Source organism: Arachis stenosperma, chromosome 4 (assembly GCF_014773155.1).
Source record: "Arachis stenosperma cultivar V10309 chromosome 4, arast.V10309.gnm1.PFL2, whole genome shotgun sequence".
NCBI lineage: Eukaryota > Viridiplantae > Streptophyta > Magnoliopsida > Fabales > Fabaceae > Arachis > Arachis stenosperma.
The window spans coordinates 5,579,284-5,598,924 of NC_080380.1; the positions used below are offsets into that span (position 1 = coordinate 5,579,284).

Sequence of the window (19,641 nt, forward strand, 5' to 3'; positions counted from 1 at the left end):
TATTTGGGGCTTAACTTCTTCTGATTATGAAAGTAGCTTGTTGCCACATTGTCTGTCTTGACGATGAAGTGTGAACCAAATAAGTAGGGATGCCAAGTTCTCGGACAATGCACCACTGCGATCATCTCCTTCTCTTGAACAGTGTATCGCCTATCTGTATCATTCAACTTGCGACTTTCAAAGGCAATAGGATGACCTTCTTGCATCAGAATCCCTCTAATAGCGTAGTCAAAAGCATCAGTGTGGACTTCAAACACCTTTGAGTAGTCGGACAGTGCTAGTACTGGTCCTTCTGTGATAGCAGCCTTCAACTCATCAAAGGCCTTTTGACACTCTTTTGACCATCTTCAAGAGTAATTTTTCTTGAGAAAATCAGTTAATGATACAGCCTTAGCAGAGTATCCCTTGATAAACATTCGATAGTAATTAGCCAACCCAAGAAATGACCTCAATTCAGATACCTTATTTGGCGGCTCCTACTATTTGATAACCTTTACCTTTTCTTAATCCATGCAGAGAGTTTCATCTTTAATGATGTGTCCCAAGAAGTGGACTTCATCCCTTGCAAACAAACACTTTTCCTTTTTTACATATAGGTTATTCTCTTGTAGGATCTTGAACACGGTTCGTAAGTATTCTACATGTTCTTCCAAGGTATTGTTATAGACAACAATATCATTCAAGTAGACCACTACAAACCGATCAAAACAAGGACGAAAGTTCTCATCCATCAAGGTACAAAAGGTCGTAGGAGCATTGGTTAAGCCAAAAGATATCACCAACCATTCATACGATCCATACCTTGTGACACACGTGGTCTTAGACTCATCACCATCGACAATCCTCACTTGGTGATATCCTGACCTTAAATCCAGCTTTGAGAGCCACTTTGCTCTACCAAGTTGATCAAATAAATCGGCTATCAAAGGAATAGGGTATTTGTTCTTAATGGTTACCTTGTTAAGTGCTCAATAGTTGATGCATAATCTCAACGAGCCATCATGCTTCTTTTGGAATAGACTGGTGCACCATAAGGTGCCTTTGATGGACAGATGAACCCAGCATCTAGCAAATTCTTGAGTTGCTTCTTCAACTCTTTAAGTTTTGGCAGTGCCATCCTTTAAGGTGTTAAAGCAGGCGGCTTTGCTGCTGACTCCAATTCAATCTTGTAGTCCACCTTCCTCCTAGAGGGTATGTTTTGGCAACTCGGGAGGCATCACATCCTTATTTTCTTCAAAGACTTCCTTGATTTTGGGAAAAATGTCTTCTCTTTCAGATGTTAACTCCTCTTGTAATAGAGCCAAATGTGTAATATCTCTCTTCTTGAACCCTTTCATGAGTTGCATAGCAGAAAGCATCGGTAGTCTTCCAACTTTAGAAATTGTAAGGACCATACATGGAGACGCTTTCTCCATGACGCATGCTATGCTATAGTATGGCATAAGTATTATATTTGCCTTCCTTTACAAATCGAGTTCGATGACTATTTTGAAATCGTCCATGGGTGCTACTGAGAAATCCATAAGGCCCTTCCAAGAATCAAGAGTCATCTCAACCCATTTAGCTACTCCCTTAAGGGATTCACCCTTGGTATTGGGTTTGAACTAGCCATTCTTTTCGGTGACCTTTAACCTAAGCCTCTTTGCTTCATCAAGTGTGATGAAATTGTGTGTAGCACCAGTGTCGATCATAGCCATGATAGATTTTTCATTGATAAAGACTTTGACATACATCAAGCCTTTCTTTTTTGCAGTTCTTGCCTCTTTGCCCTTCATAGCATTCATGAGTTGGATAGATCCAACACACTCAGTTACTTGAGATTGAACCTCTCGTTCCTCGGCGATAGATACTAGAGTCCCTAGCTTGGGACAGTCCTTCATTTGGTGTGGTCCCTTGCACACGAAGCATCCCCCTTTGGGCATGAAAGCCTTCTTATTTTTCTCGTACTCTTTCTTTGAAGAGTATTTTTCATCTTTTTTGGTTGAGAAACTATTTCCCTTGTCTCCCCCACCTTTAGTAGAACTAGGCTTGGAGGAAGACTTGGGTTTATAGTCTCTCCTATGATACTCAGTGAGTGATTTGGCCACCACGATGATTTTTCGTCGACATCCTTAACATTTCTTCTTTGTAGTTCTTGCTTTACCCAAGATTGGAGTCCATCCATGAAGAAGAACAATGCATCCTCTGATGCTAAGTTGAGAATTTGAAACATGAGAGTAGTAAACTCCTTTACGTAGTTGCTAATCATACTCTTGTACTTCAACTCCCTCAACTTCTTCCTTACTTCATAAACCACATTCTCAGGGAAGAATTGTCTTTTCAACTCCCTTTTAAAATCATTCCATGTGGCTATGTTGCAAGTACCATTTTCTATATATGCACACTTTCTCCTCTAGCACAAAGTAGCATTATCAGAAAGGTAAAGAGATACAGTGCGTACCTTTATTGCTTCTTCAACCACTCCTTGGCCTTCAAAGTACCTCTCCATTTGTCATAGAAAGTTCTCCACCTCTCGAGCGTCCTTCATACCCTTGAACTCCTTTGACTTTGGGAGATCAATCTTTGTCGTCTCCCTTATAATAGTTGGTCGAGATTTTGCCTTCTTGAACCAAACTCGAAGTTCCTCAAATAGCTTCAAGGAATTCTCAAGCTTCTCTTCAATTTTGGAGCATGTTTTCTTTGAAAGCATTTAGTTCTCCTATCACGTGAGTCTCAAGGGTCTCCTTGTCATGTTATATCCTTTGGAAGCGCTCATTCATAGAGGATAGAACATTCTCCAACATAGAAACTATCTCTTCTAAGAAGTTAGAATCCTTACCTCTAGACTCACTTGAAAAACGGGCCTTCTTACCTCCCCATTGAGAAGGAATAGCATCCATTCCCCTTTGAGACTCAATATGCTTCATGGTTACACTAGAAGCTAGAGGTGTGCATGGCCTGGCCTGGCCCGACCCCGAACATTTTAGGGGCTAATTTGGTGTGATTTTATCGGGTCTAGGGCCGAGTAAGGATCTCAAAAATAAACTTGGTCATTATTTCGGGTCGGGTCACCTGAACCCGGCCCAGTGGTCCGGTCCTCATACACAATTAATATTTTGTGTTATTAGTGATGGATGATGGCTATTCTTATGTGAAATTTAAGTATTGTAAATCTTAATTATTTTGTATTATTAGTCATTATAATACTATAAGTTAATTTTTTATGTTTAAAATGCATAAGACTTTAGACTAATGTATAATATTGTGTTATTTGTATTGATTTAAATATTTGGCGTTATTATACAATATTGATATTGATTGTGGTTATGCTTTAATTTTAGAGAATGGTTGGTTTTTGTTATATTTTTCTATGTGAATTTTACCATGTCAAATAATGGTTGGAGTTTTGGAAATTTGGATATTTTCACATGCTAGCTTACAAGAAGATATGAAGGTAATGTAATTTTAACGGCCCAATTTTCACCCGGTATAATCGTGACCCGAAAGTGTTTAGGTTTCATCTGGTTTAGGGCCGGGTTTGGATCTAACAAATAAGTCCGTTATATATTTCGGGCCGGATCTATGTCAAATCACACCCGATTTTACCCGACCCATGAACACTCATACTAGAAGCCATACCCACAAACCCATTGTGCTCCCTCTCAAACCTTACTCTAATGCCAAATTGTCACGGTCTTGGACACACTCCAATGCTACCGTGCCGGCACTCGAACTTACTCAACCTCTTGAGATGAAACCAAGTTAGCCTAACCCTCAACATTTAGCAAGAAAGCTAAGAACACAAGAAAATACAAGAGAAATAAAGTTTTGGTGAAAAGAACACTTTATTACTTAAGTGTTTGTTACAAATGACTCATACACTCAAACTCTAACTCTCTCCTCCTACTTATAGCCATCCATTTCCTTAATAGATAGTTAGGATTAAATCTAATCAACGGTTTAGATTAATAATTCAGAACCTTTATTACAAATATCTATCATAACACAACTTTCTAAATGCTTATAGATTATTCCATATTACTCTTCATACTTCTATATACATCAAGACTTTTCTAGAATACTCTATAACCTTCTAGAGTCTTCTAAAACTTTCTAAGGTATTTCAAGACCTTCTAGAACATTTTAAAACATTCCAAAATCATCTAAAGCATTTTCAAATATTCCAAAAAATTATACAAACACAATTAAATTTAACCTTCTAAAATTTTCTGTGACATATGTTTTATCTTCTTTTTTTTCTCTCGTAATAGAGACGACTAGAATTTTTCCAAAATGAATACGTTTCCAAGGACTTTGGCTATCTTGTTAGCCAAAAATATTATTAACACACTAAAATTAATTATAAAAATTAATTATTATATATTTATATATAAATATATATTTAATTTAAAATTTATTTTTAATATATATTTTATATTTTAATAGGTATTGTATTCAATAATTAATTTTAATATACAACTAATTATTAGTAAGGTCATAAAAAACACACCAACTTTTCTTATAATATTCGAAGAAAATAAAATACCAATTACACTACCAGTATTCTATTTTGGTGAAAAGAACGCTATCAGGGGGGCAAAAATAAAAGACGAATGAAATAGATGAGTGATTTTATCACCCCTAAAATATAATGCTAATTTTTTAAATTATCCTCCATTTTTATTATTTTAATTATTTATAAGTTGCTATTGAAATACCTCATCTCATACTAATAATATTTAAAAACGCCTCAATTATTCTTTGAAACCAAGTTGGAAAAGCCGTAAAAAATATCTGCGGCCACTTGCAAGTTGCATGTGTGGTAAGCAGATATTTTCACTTTTTCAGTGATAGGAATTTCTTAATATTATTATTTGGAGTTCGCTCCTTACAGAAGATCCAAAGGGGGAGGCAAATTGATTATTATCATGCGCATCCAAATTTTCCATACCCACTCTGCCTCTCATTAAGAGATTCCATTGACACCAACATCTCTTTTAAGATTGTCCTTGGAAACTAGTTAGTCAAATTGCTTCCTTTTTGGCCCAACAATAATATTAAAGAAAAGTCTACCATCAGCAATTTTATTAAATAAAATTTTGACTAGTATGTGACTAATAAAAAAAAGTGAGTTATTGAATAAAATTTCACACTAATCTAACACTATTAAAATTATTATTGATGGCTACAAATTTCCCACGTGTTGGTTAATATATTGCCACGTATCCAATACGTCCCTCACGTGTTGGCCAGGATGCTACCACGTGTCCTGCACGTCCCTCACGTATTACAACATGCTCTTTACGTATTGACTTCTCACCTACAAAATTCACTCATCTATAATTACACAAAATAATCTCATCTCTAAAAAATACACCAATATTTTTTTCATATAAAAAATCAGCCCCAATATGCCATCAAGTAGTGATTACAGAGGGTCAAGTGAAAAAGACTAACCCACATGATAAATAATGCTAGTAAAATTAGGAACATTAGGTGACAATTATTTGAGTTCCATGTCCATATCCATAAAACTCAAATTTTGGATGTCACTTCAAACAATTTTGTACATAACAACCATTGAGAAATAGCAAGATACCTAAATAATCATGCAAAATTACATAACACAGTCATTAGGCATTAACCAATGTCTAATAAATTAATAATCTCCCCAAGAACACAGAATTGATTAGTTAATTAATTAAGCCTATAGTGGCAGCAGCTGATAAATCAATTAAGCAGCTCTTGCAAGAACATTATCCAATGTACGAGGAATATCATTGGGGTCAATGTAGAAGCCTCTCCTAAGTGACCTTGGAACTGTGATGGTTAAGACACCGTCTTCATAGCCAGCAGAGATTGCATCAAGATCAACCCTCCCTGGAAGCCTAAACTTCCTCCTGAACTTCCTTGCTGGCTCACTTGAGAATTCATCCACTGCTTCTGTTCTTATTATAAGGTACCTTGAGTCCTCAACCTCCACTCTCAGTTCTTCTTTTCTCACACCTACCATACGAAGAATGAGAAAAAAAAAGACCCAATTCTAAGATACTATAATAAAGACTAAGGTTGCATTTGGTAGTAAAAAGCATGATACAAATATACAAAAAGGTATTTAGAACTTCAAACAAGTACCCCAAGACAGATACAATATATAACAATAACAAGTAGCACTCATTTCACGTTATGGAATCAACTACATAGATCAAATAGAGTAATATTCTTTTATTACTAATCATGATTACATTTAAGCCATTAAACAGAAAATGATTAAGAAATAAACAAGAAGACAGAGAAAAAGAGATGTGAAGGGCTGCTTTGCTTGCTTACCAGGAATATCAGCTGAGAAAATGTGAGAATCAGGGGTCTCAGTCCAGTGAACATAGTTTTCAGGGATGAAGTCATATGGGAAGAGGAGATGGGAAGGGAGAAGGAATTGCCATGGTACAGAGTGGGATGCTGAGAACTCCATTGTTGGTTATGAGTTATGAATCATGAATCATAGATTTAATGGGAATCAAGAAAAGGAAAGGTTAGTTGGTTGGCCTTTTTCAGAGGTCAAGTAGCCAAGTTGCTATATCAATATGTGGTTAATATAAAAAAGATTAACTAATTTACTATCTCTTTTTTTTTTTTATTTGTGAAGAAAGGACAATGAAAAATAAAACTCTCAGTTCAAAATTATTGGTTATTTAAACTCTTTTGTATTATTAGAATTAGAGATGTCAATGAGGCGAGCCAGAAGATGTCCTCCTGCTCTCCATTTTCACCCTAAAATTAATTCTCAGTTTCCTGCTATGAGGGAATAATAATTGTCTCTATTTCCGTTTTCTGTGTTTTCCGTAATTTTTGCGGGTCTCATTCTCCATCTTTTTATATTTAACATTTATATGGAAATTATAATAAAAAATATAAAAAAACAAAAAAAAACTGCAAAATATAATTACAAACACACAAACATATCTTATTTAATATTATAAGTCCAGAAATATAACATAGCAAATCATAGTTCATAAAATAAAATTTTGAACAATACGGTTAGGGCTTTTCAATGAGTGAAATTACTAAAAGAACCCTTATATTAGAAATAAAGTAAGAGTTATTAAGTAAATTAAAAAATTTGGGGAATTATCGGGGATCCCGAGCGTCTGTCTCGACGGAATTTTGTTCCCATCCCCATCTCTATGGAAAAAATTCTCCACGAGCCCCATTCAAGGCGGTCCCCGCAGGGATCCCCACCTCTTGAGAATTTTTGACACTCCTAATTAGAATTAGTATATGTACCTTTGTCATACACAGATAATATATAAAAATATATAAAAAAAATTTGAATTTTTTAAATGAAAGTAATTTTTATAATAAATAATTTATAAAGTTAATTAAATTTAAAATTTAACTATTTTTAATATTAAAAATGATGAAATTAATGAGTAATAATTTTACTTATTTTTAAACTATAACAATTACTCATTAATAGTAATATATAGTTTATGATTAAATTAGAATATTTATACTAAAATTTTATCTTTTCAAAATTTTTTAAATAATATTAATTATTGATTTTGTAAACAATTTTTCATGATTCATGAGTAAAATTTTTAAATCATATTACTCGATATGTTAAAATCGATTTGAGTAAATTCAATCTAGCATAAAATAAAATTTATTCTTGGATTACTTTTTTTATTATCGTAGTAAAAGAAACTATTACGGAGAACTATTTTTATTAAAATTTACTTATAACTGTTTTATATTCTAGTATCATATTCATTCTTAGAATTAAAATAGTATATGACCAACATTGTTATTTGTTGAAATTTATCAATATATTTTATATATTGTTGAATTGAAATAGCTATATTTGTACCTAAAAATGATTTTATATTTTTTTGTTAGTTTAAACGCCTGCTAAAATTACCAAAGAAAAGATAAATATACAATATTTTGTCTTAATTCTTAGAAAATAATTAAAAAAATAGTGTCTAAAATCTTGAATTGTCCATACATAAAAATAATTATTGATATATGCCATTTTTCAAACAAATATATATATTTTTTGTTCAAACAGAAACAAAAGTAATATTAATTATTTTAGAATTGAAATGGATTTGTCCATCTAGTACAACTATTTTTTTTTCCAAACAAAAAAAATTGGGCTTTGCTCCTATCAAGCTTCATGGCCACTTTGTGATCACCACAAATTTTATTCTTCTAAAAATGTATGAGCTCATGAACTATTAGGGTATTGTCACTAATAAGCCTTCCTTTGATGAATACGCTCTGATTTTTACTAATCATATTTTTCAACAGTCTTTGCATCCCGTGAACCAGTATCTTTGAGATGATTTTATAGGAAACACTACTCAAACTAATGAGTTTGATTTGGGCTATATTTTTTGCCTGCTAAATCTTTGGTATCAAACAAATATGTGTGGTTAAAACTTCGCAACATCTTTCCTCCTGCAAAGAAACTTATGGCTGCCTCCGTTACATCCCTTTTGATGATCCCTCAGTAATGTTGAAAGAATTTACCTGTGAATCCGTCATCACCTAGGCCGAAAAGGGATTAATGGAAAAGGTTACTGTTTTAACCCCTTCTTCTGTAACTCTCCGCACTAATCTTCTATTAGTTGTGCCATCGACCCTTATCTCCATGTCCTTTATACTCTCTATAGCCGAACTTGGGTTTGAGGTTGAGAAGATTTCAGTGAAGTACTGTTGTGCAATCTGAGCTATTCCTTCCTGATCATATTTGTAGTTACCCGAGTCGTCTAGCAGCTTTTGAATCTTATTTTTTTCTGGCTCTATTATAAAATTTTGCATGAAAAATTTTGGTATTTTGGTCCCCACATTTTAGCCATTGAACTCATGACTTTTTTCGCCAATACCGCTCTTCTTTCTCGTACGCATCTGTTAGATCAGCCTCTAGATTTAGAATCTGTCTCCTATCCGCACCATTTCCTTTCTCCTTCTCTTGTTCTAGCTTGTTTTTAAGATTAGTAATGAGCGCCTTTGAGTTGCTTCTGCTACTTTTCTGCCACTCCACAAGCATATAGCGACATTTTTTCAGTTTGCAAAATAATTTATACATAAGAGATCCATTTATTTAGGTCTACTACGCCTTTTTCACAATGTTTGATACGTCCTCGCTGTCACATCATCTTTTTTAGAACCGAAATCTCCTTTTAGTTCTTCTTCCTTCGCTGTTGGAACGTAATAGAAGTGGACAATGATCTGATTCGGTATCTTCCATGTGGGTGACCGTTGCTTTCGGGTACGTTAACCTCAAGTGTGTTAAGGTCAAACATCTATCTAGCTTTTCTCTAACAAAATTTTCACCAACTTATTTGTTGCTCCAAGTAAATTTGCTTCTAATATGTCTCAAGTCCACCAACTCACTTTTATTAATGAAATTATTGAACGTCTGAATAGAGCTTCTCGTCTTCATACAACTCCTTCTTTTTTGTGGTATTATAAAATGGCGTTAAAATCTCCTATCACCATAGAATATTGATCCGAAAAGTGAATAATCTCCAAAATCTTGTAAAATTATTCTTTTTTTCGATTCTCCTCATAATAAAAATGAATAATCACCACCTTTAATTATTTTTGGAAGCTGCGGTCAATCCATAAGAATTGAATCATAATTATTTAGATATAAAAAAAGTTATTTCTTTTTTCTACTTTTTTTAATTTTTTTATTTTTACTAAATCGTAATTTCATGTATAAAAGATTATATTGATCTCAACCAAGTAATATAACAACTTTAATTATAATAAACCTACTCATTACTTATATTCAAATAATAATAGTAGTTTGTTTATTACTTGAAAAAATATATATTTTAGGTACAAAGATTTAATTTGATTTAAAATTCTAATTCTTGTGATAAAACGTTAGAACAAAATATAAAAGATAAAAATACAAAAATTAATATTTTATATTAAAAAATATATAAATTAATAAAATAATAAATAATAAATAATAAATAATAAATAATAATTTTTAATTATATATTTATATCTCTTTTATTAAAATAAATATAAAATATACTTATTTAATATTTTTAAACTTAATATCTTTATCCATATCTTTTATGTGAAAGACTATATTTTGTGTGTTTGTGTCTCAGGCTAAACAAACGCAGCTTATATACTCTGAAATAAAATATAAAATATCTAATCTATCCTCAATTACCACGCAAGACGCAAGCACGCACCTTTTTCCCCCTTTCCTTTTTTTAGGGTTAGGGTTCCACTCTTCCCCTCTCCTCTCTTTTAAAGGACTCGCACACCCTCTTTATTTTCTCTCTCTTCCGCGCTTCACTTTCTCTTTGGAACTTCAGATATTCTCCGAGAGAAGAAGAAGATGATGCAGCCAGGACCCGGAATGCCTCCAACAAACATGGGCCAGCAGCCACCACAGCAGTACCAACAGCAGCCGCCGCAGCAGCAACCGCCATACATGATGATGCCGCCTCAGCCTCAGGCGCCTCCACCCATGTGGGCTCCTTCCGCCCAGGCGCCGCCTCAGCAGGTTGCTCAGCCGCAGCAATCGGCTCAGCCCACCAGCGCCGACGAGGTCCGCACCCTCTGGATCGGAGACTTGCAGTACTGGATGGACGAGAACTACCTCTACACCTGCTTCGCTCACACCGGCGAGGTATGAATTAAGAAAATTTTTTGAACTTGTATTCAATCCCTTCTAATCTATGTGATATATAAAATTTTGGTACCTTTTGTGATGATGTATCAATGATTTATGAGTTTGTTATCGAGCTGAATAGGATTTTCTGATTTATTATATGTGAAATTAGGGTTTATCAAGTCTATATCCTGGATTTAGGATTTGCCGAGATGTGCTCTGTTTATTTTGGAAAAGTCTAGGGAGCGAGCAACTTTTGTGTTTTGTGGCCAGCATTTAACCATCAAAAGAAAAGAGTGATCTTTCACCATTGAATGTAATCTCACACCATTAAAAACACTATTGATGACCAATTGATGGTTACAAAACACAAAAGTTGCTGCCCCTTAGTACTTCTCGTTTATTTTTGTTTGAACTGGGGTATTGATTTAGCTGCGGATCCTGAAGGTGGTTTATGATATTGTTGTCATGCTAATTAAGTGAGGGATTGTTTTGTTTTCAGGTGACCTCAGTAAAGGTTATCCGGAACAAGCAAACTGGTCAGTCTGAGGGTTATGGTTTTATCGAGTTTGGTAGCCGGGCCGGAGCTGAGAGAGTGCTCCAGTCATATAATGGAGCGATTATGCCAAATGGTGGGCAGAGCTTCAGATTGAACTGGGCTACATTTAGTGCCGGTGAGAAGCGTCATGATGATAGTCCAGATCACACCATATTCGTTGGTGATTTGGCTGCAGATGTTACTGATTACCTCCTTCAGGAGACATTTAGGACTCGTTATAGCTCGGTGAAGGGGGCAAAAGTTGTGATTGATAGGCTCACTGGCCGGACTAAGGGTTATGGTTTTGTAAGATTTGCGGATGAAAGTGAACAAATGAGGGCTATGACTGAGATGCAAGGGGTTCTTTGTTCAACTAGACCCATGAGGATTGGACCGGCCTCTAATAAAAACCCTGCCACTCAGCAGAAAGGTTTGTCAATTTTGTGGTTCTTCAGTTCTGCCACTTTTTGCTATGAAACTTTGAATTGCCTTCCAAATGTCATATGCCTTATTGAGTGATGCTGGTTGAATTCTGGGCTCTATGTCCCTAATTATATTTGTGGCAGATGCTAGATTTGTGTTATGATTTTTTTCAGTTGTGTTCTTGAAGCTTTGCAGTCCAAAGTCATTTCTTCCTGCAATTTCCTTTAAAAATTTGGGCAAAAATAAATGATATATAGTAGTAAAATCTTATAGAACTCATGTTGTCTCAAAGCAGGGTGTCAAGAGGCTCTGTCATCTCGGAGCCTGGAACTGATTTCAGCTGAAATGGTTACCATTTTAGTGCATGGCCTTGGTTAGGTCAGTTATCCGTTTATGTCTTGCCCGTTATTTTTCGCGGCATTTTCTTTTCACCTACAATGTTAGATTGTTCTTTTCAGTTTTCATTTCGTTTATTGGTTTAGTTTTACCCAAATTACATTATGTAACTTTTCTAGTTACTTTATTTTTTCAGTCCACCATCCTTTAATCATTGCTCCATTAATTTGTTCCAATTAGTTTACCATAAGAACTGAATATTTTAATTTTTTATTAGCTGGCCCCTCTGCCAAATCAGATGTATTTATTTAGCCCATTTCATCTGTTCTTCTGGTAGATGCCTTTTAATTTCACCAATCTCTAGCTTGTTTATACAGAAAGCCCAGTGTTCGTTGATTTTATCTTCTAGAAGTTATACTTGTTCCGGGTGGTTTCTTTTATCATCCTTTTTTAATTTCTGTGATATAGGTTTTGTTCCCTTTGTCTTTCTGAATCGCTGAGAACTGTGCTATGAAAGTAAAGTTATAATAATTCACTGTATATTTCTCATTCCTTTCGGATGTCGCAACTTGTGAAACTCTTTAATGCATGAGAATGTTAGATATAGCACACTAGAGCCGATCAATACTGTTTATAGGTGTTGTCTGTGTGTATACTTCGGTGCTTTTTTTTTAAATCCCTTCTGTATGATCTCTATATTCTCACTTAACACCATGTATTAATGACAGTTTTTTTTCTGTTGAGTTTACTAGGATTTATCTGATTATATGTTTAGATTTTATTGTCTTCATTTATGATGATTGTGTCTAGCTTTTGATGTGTGGTGTATGTATGGCACTGACTACTCTGTTCCTTCTCTGTTTGCTCTGCACCTAGCCTATTTGTGTTTTTGCTGTCTTCTCTTCTTGGATATGTATAATTATATATATTTTTTAAAATGATTGGATAGTGTGATATAGTACTTAATCAAAGGTCTGTGGTACATGCAAGGAACATGTCATTTTGTTACCTACTTACCTTTGAGGTTTCTTTTCTTTTTTTTGTTAATATTCAAGTCTATGATTAAGTTGCGCCCATATTTAAGTTGAGGTGTCCTTATGGCGTTTTCGTTGGTTACTACTGTTCTAATATGATTCACACTCATGTTCACTTTTATTCATCTTTCACTTCACTTCTACTTTGATCGTGCAGCATCTTATCAGAATCCTCAAGGTGCACAGAACGAGAATGATCCAACTAATACAACAGTGGGTACCTCTCTGCATATAGAATCTGCTTTATTTTTGTTTCTTTCTGACCTGAATTTCTTTTGCAGATTTTTGTGGGCAATTTGGACCCCAACGTCACTGATGATCTTCTGAGACAAGTTTTTGGTCAGTACGGAGAGTTAGTTCATGTGAAGATTCCAACGGGCAAGCGATGTGGGTTTGTCCAATTTGCAGACAGGTAACATAAGCTCTTGTACATCTGATATTTACCTTGTGACACTGTTGTGCTATCAAAATGCAGCATCCGATCTTGTTTTTGTTTTCTTGCAACAGGAGCTGTGCAGAAGAGGCACTAAGGGTTTTGAATGGATCCCAGTTGGGTGGACAAAATGTACGGCTCTCATGGGGCCGCAGTCCTTCAAACAAACAGGTATTCAATGTCTAGTTTATTAATTTCAGTAATTGAAACTGCACAGCACAGCAATTGCAAAAAATGAGTTATGGATCTTGATGAATGAGTTGGATGATGCTTTTTCAGTCTCAGCCGGAAACAAATCAGTGGAGTGGCGGGAGTGGTACCGGCGGGAGTGGCGGATACTATGGATACGCTCAAGGCTATGAAAATTATGGTTATGCTGCTACTGGACAGGACCCCAACATGTATGGCAGTTATCCGGGGTATCCTAACTACCAACCTCCGCAGCAACAGCAGCAATTAGGATATAGTTGAGAAGTTACTACTACATTTCTGTCATCTACTATTGTCATGTTATGATACTTGTTGAGTTGTTTTATCTATCCTCGAGTCTCGTGGAAATCTGTCTCTGCTCCTTTTTGCTTTCCCCTTTTATGTTTCTCCCAAACACTCAAACCCTCTTACTGTATGCATAACGAGTTGTTTGCTCAGTACTTATTTAATGTTCAGATATGATGCGTGTTTTCTTTTAAATTTGCGTTCTGATTTAACTCGGTGTTACGTCAAGTTATTTACAAAATGTACAGAGATTAAACATGTTTATTTTATGATAAAGTAGGTCTTGTCTTCTTAATTTTTTGAAAATTTTTAAAACTATTCTTGATGTTTAATTTTGTTTAACATTTGAAATAGTTTTAGTTATATTCCAATTGCTAATTTTTTGAGTTGATAATTGACATTTTTTGGATTTGGATCTTTTAAAGTTTGAATTTCACTTTAGAAAGTAAAGTGTGATTTTTTACGCTTGAATAGTTTTTTTTTTATAATTATTATTGGTTTCACCTATAAAATTAATGGTGAGAGATTATATTTTACTCTCTAAAATAAAATTCAAATTTTAGAAGATACAAATCTATATTTTTTACCCCAAATGTTCCTTTGTATAACCCACCTGTCATTCTCCCAAACCCAACAAGACCACCTCCTCCATCGCATGTTTTGTTACTTCCTTTCTTGCCTCTGCCTCTCTTTCCACTCTACACCGTTGGATCTCACTCACTGCCTTCTCAATCCAATGTTAGACATAGACAAATAATTAATGTAAAAAATTAATTTTTAGAATTAAAATGTCAAGAAGATTCTTGTTATACTTATATAAGCTATTACTAGGAGAAAAATTGACGATGAAATAATATAATAAATTATTAAGGGTGCAAGAAGGTGATGCAAATCATGCCTCGAATTTCCGTTAGATGTCACGCACTGTCACTGGCGTGCTGCTGGTTGTCATCCTATTCTTTCAAGATTCGCATATTGTTTAACTCTCTTTAATTATGAATTATTAGCCAGTCAAATCAAATTCATCTAATTAATTATTATATATTTTAACCTATATTCTATATAAATAATTTATTAGAAATAAATATTATCATTTTTATCTTAATAATATTTTCTTTTTACAAATTCATGGAAAAATTATATGTAAAATGACATCATAAGTAAAAAACAGTAGCACCACTACTCTAATTTATTTTAACAGAAAATATTTTACACTTTAGGCTTAATCATATGACATCTTAATAAAAAAAATTAGTGCAAAACTGTAAATCCTTGTAAACTTTTATATACTCCCTATACTGAAGACGGTGACTTTAATTTCCATTTTTGATTTCTTCAAGAGTTCAAAGATCCCTGCATGGTGGCGGTGGAAATTTGGTCTGTTCTACAATGTGCAAGTCTCATGGATTGTGACTTTGCAGTTTGACTTTTGGGGGTCAATCATTAAGTATCTTACAACAAGAGTGCAGCTAGCACAAAAATCAAAGTATATTACAATGTGTGCCATCTCATCATTTCACACTACATCTTGTATGATCCTAATATACACACCTACCTACACATTATCATATCATAATTCATATCTCATACCTTATAATTAATCTTGCTTATCACCGGTACATTCTATTCTTTCCCAAGTGAGTGAAGTGTTTCATACTCTTTTGAACTAATCATAACTCATTTATTAATGAACTCTTCTTTAACACCATTTTATAGTCAATTTATTTTATTAATAATTAATAAATATTAAATAAAATAAATTTTAGAGTTTGGATTTGGATTCTCTAAATTTTGAATTTTACTTTAAAGGGTAAAGTGTGATCTCTCACCCTTGAATAGTTTTTCTCTCATTTTTTCTTGGTCTCACCTATAAAATAAATGGTGAAAGATTACACTTTATCCTCTAAGTAAAAGTTCAAAATTTAGAGGATTCAAATTTTTAGAGTTTATTTGAGAAATTTTAAAAATTATTTTTTTAAGTTTTTGACTTATGAAAAATAGTAATATTAATATTGTGTAATTTTTAAAATTAAATTATAGTTTTTTAATAAATTATTTAAATACTTATAAAAAAATTAAAAAATTAACTTCTCTCATAATAATTTTTTTATTATATTTCTTTTAAAATAAATATTTTTAAAATTAAAAAATTAAATACAAAATAATTTATTTATAAATTATTTTTAATATAAATATTTATTATTTAAACTATTTTTTTTAGAGCTTAGTTGTTTTTAATAATTCTTTTTTGCTATCATATATTTTGATCGAAACAAATACTTACCTATTATATTATACTAAAATAGTCACTACTAGCTGATCTGCGAGCTCATTTGTAAACCTTGTAGCTAATCAGGCACTTAGTTCAAGTCAAGAGAGTACATACACATACATTAGTTTAAAATAAAGTTGAAAGTTGAAACTAACCATTTTTCTACTTCTATATATTATTCTACTAAAATTAAATATGTATGATTAGGTTAAAAAATTATTGAATATATGTATAATAGATACTTATTCAACAATATTTTATGTTAGTGGTATTATTATATAAATACCAAAACAAATAACTAACAATTATTGTTGTCAACGTGCCTTATTTAAACTAGTATTATTGTATACATAATATAATAGTGCTTATTCTACTGTTTACCAAACCTTAGCCAAATGACGCCATTAGAGTCACTTTTTTAATTAATTTAACTAATACTTTGCCAAATGCCACCCTAAACTTTCTTTTTTGTTTGTGCATTTGTTTTTAGCGTTCAATTCAACTTCAACTTTTCTCTTCGAGTTTGTCTTATTATTACTTAATACAAGCTGAAAAAAAAATATTTAATGAAAAATATCAGTGGCTGTATGTGAGTTATTCTTTGATATTAAAATTAAGAGCATAATATAAATTGGACATGTAGAGTTTACTTAGCAATAAGATGGCACAAGACTTAAAAAATGAAATAAAAACTTGAAGGGATTTTAAAAGGAAACTACAAATAAGTTTTTGATCTTTTATGTTAAAGATAAATAAGTCATCGACTATTTAAATATATAAAAATATTAATTACCTTTTAAAATGTGAGACATATAAATTATTCTATTAAATATCTCACATTTTAAAAATTAAAAAGTATTTTTATATTTTTAATTAATTAAAAAGAATTAATGGCCATTTAATTAATGGCCATTTGTATCCATAAAAAATGAAAACACTGACATATATATCCAAACTAAATCGAAACTAAACGCAAGATGCCTTCCATGTGACAAAAGTACCTTGTTTTTAGAGGGTTAGAGTGCCACATAGGGTACTTTTGTCACTGAGAGCATCTTGCGTAGATACAAATTTAGTTTTGATCTAGTATTGATACATATATCAGTGTTTTCATCTTTTATGAGTACAAATGATCATTTATTATAATTAAAAACTTACATGAATTAAAAAATCAGATACCTATTTATCTTTTTTTTTCAAATTTTAAATACAATGCAATGAAATCTATATGATTATTTAACAAAACAAAACCAACCTCCCCCCCCCCCAATGTCATTTGATATCTTTTTAAATTTGTTTAAATCTATAAAAAACTTAATTTAAAAATATTGGCAAATTGGATTTACAGATGAGAGTGTGTTTCCATTATTTTTCATTATAAAGTGTTGTTTTGGGGAGGTTTCCATTCAGGACGAAATTGTATGAGATGCCAATTCAGGGAAACTCATCATCTAAATTAAATAAAGAAAATGATTAATTAATTAATAATGCACATGCCATATGGTTCATCACCAAAATAAGCACTATAAATGCTTCTTTCAATACCACTCTTTATTTGCAACATCTCTCTCTCTCTCTCTCTCTCTCTAAGGAAATGGCTGGTGTTTGTAGTAGGAAGCAGTTCCATGGTTACTCGAAGATGGAAAAGGAGGATTCTGAAGAGATGATACATAGGAGGGCACAGTTCTTGATCTACAAGGTCTTGCAGCAAGCTGATTCTTCTTATTCTTCTTCTTGTTCTCGCAGAATCAGAATCTGCAAGCTCAAGGTGAAGATCGGAAACAGGTTGAGGAGGTTGAGGAAGAGAATCCTATCTGGATTCCATGGATTCAAAGCATGGAAGAAGCGCTTCTTTGCAATTGGAAGTAGTAGTGCTACTATTACAGCACTTCCTCCTTTCATCAAATGATTCTCTCTTCTTGTATCTATAATCAACAACTACTTCATCTTTCTCTTTATTATCTCTCATACTCATAATCATAATCATAATCATACTTTTTGTTTAGACTCAAATGCATGCATGCCTCAACATTACTTTGCTTCGTTATTTTCTTTCTTTCTTTTTTTATTTGTATATAAATCTATCTTTTAAGTAAAAACTCAGGTGCAGTCGACTTTAAGCCCTCTACTGGTCAAATCATCTAAAGGATCCTAATTATCAACTTCACATAAAGTTGACTACACTTGAGTTTCTACGATCTCTTAATCAAACAAGTGTTGATTAATTAAGTGTGACTAATAATAAGGGAGAGGGAGAGTAATGATGTTTAATTAAAGATGATCGAAATGTCAGGTGCTTCTTGATGATCTGATCAATGTAACAAATCATGATCATGATGATGACAATGCTTGCATGCGGTCGGTGTAGTGGTTAAGTTTCATATCAAAAGTGATGTCTGATCTGCTACTATAAATATCATTATGCCCAGTCTAATCTGAACAACACAATTATTGAAACAAGTAATTAATTCAACATCACTTTCCATGTTTTGGTATCCATTGATGAACTTCAATAATATCACCACACCCAGACAATCATCCTTAATAGTAGGAAGACAAAAAAAAAATTAATTATAAAAAAACAGATAAATTTTGACTGTTTTTAGTTAAAATTTTTGTTATTAAATATTTTTAGGCATAATCTTTCCAGTAACATTATTTTAAGACATTATTGACTAGCAGTGAGCAAATTTTTATATATATTCTGTTTGATTCTCTACTCTATATAACTATGTATGAATATTCACTTAGGATTAATTACTTAATTAATTTAATCAAGTTCTTTCTTCCCTCCAGACTTGGTATTTTGAGATCCAAAGTTGATTTTTTATTAAAAAAAAATATATTTATATAAAAGGAATCCGAAACTTGGTGTGAAAGAAAGTGCTGGCATTAATTGGGAACAATTATTGGCAAAAATGAGTCAACTCTTCCAACACACTTCCCCCTATACACACTTACCGTACTGACCCAGCTACATACTGTGATTGCATGATATCTCTAGGATTTCAGTGACAAATAATATAATTTTTATTTAAAAAAAGTTTATTAATTATACAATGCTTATTCTATGATTTATTATATAATAGCATATAATTGTGGGATTAACAAAAGTATTTCGACTTGACTTAATTCTCAACACTTTCATTTTAATTGAATTAAAGTAGGTTCTATTCTACTAGCTCATGTATATATGTTCATTGGATTCTTTCTAATACGTATCATCAATTAATTAATTGATCCTTTTTTTAGGGCAATTTACCAATTTAAAATAATTGGTTGAAAGCTTTACCAAATTACAACATTTGGAATTTGGTTACCATTTTGTGCAAAATCAATTTATATAGAAACCGTGGGAGGCAACCACGGATTCTAAATGTACATAAACCGTGAGAGGTAGAAAGGGTTTATGATCAAATCATGTTGTATGTAAACCGTGGTAGGCAGCCACGGTTTACGTGAAGAGAATGTAAAGCATAAACCGTG

General features: G+C 32.9%; 3 protein-coding genes across 3 annotated transcripts; 2 read left to right on the forward strand and 1 right to left on the reverse strand.

The window, feature by feature from the left end:
- Positions 1-5,271: 5,271 nt before the first annotated feature.
- Positions 5,272-6,533, reverse strand: LOC130976580 (15.4 kDa class V heat shock protein). Its single transcript, XM_057901480.1, has 2 exons — positions 6,310-6,533; positions 5,272-5,985 (listed from the first exon to the last, which is right to left on the reverse strand). Exons 1-2 carry the CDS (start codon positions 6,449-6,451, stop codon positions 5,714-5,716), a joined length of 414 nt encoding a protein of 137 aa, XP_057757463.1. The 5' UTR covers positions 6,452-6,533; the 3' UTR covers positions 5,272-5,713.
- A 3,679-nt stretch (positions 6,534-10,212) lies between these two features.
- On the forward strand, positions 10,213-14,078 carry LOC130974049 (polyadenylate-binding protein RBP45-like). Its single transcript, XM_057898787.1, has 6 exons — positions 10,213-10,642; positions 11,127-11,592; positions 13,113-13,168; positions 13,237-13,367; positions 13,463-13,559; positions 13,668-14,078. Exons 1-6 carry the CDS (start codon positions 10,349-10,351, stop codon positions 13,857-13,859), a joined length of 1,236 nt encoding a protein of 411 aa, XP_057754770.1. The 5' UTR covers positions 10,213-10,348; the 3' UTR covers positions 13,860-14,078.
- A 3,640-nt stretch (positions 14,079-17,718) lies between these two features.
- Positions 17,719-18,160, forward strand: LOC130976893 (uncharacterized). The gene has a single exon (XM_057901852.1). It carries the CDS (start codon positions 17,750-17,752, stop codon positions 18,062-18,064), a length of 315 nt encoding a protein of 104 aa, XP_057757835.1. The 5' UTR covers positions 17,719-17,749; the 3' UTR covers positions 18,065-18,160.
- The last annotated feature ends 1,481 nt before the right edge of the window (positions 18,161-19,641 follow it).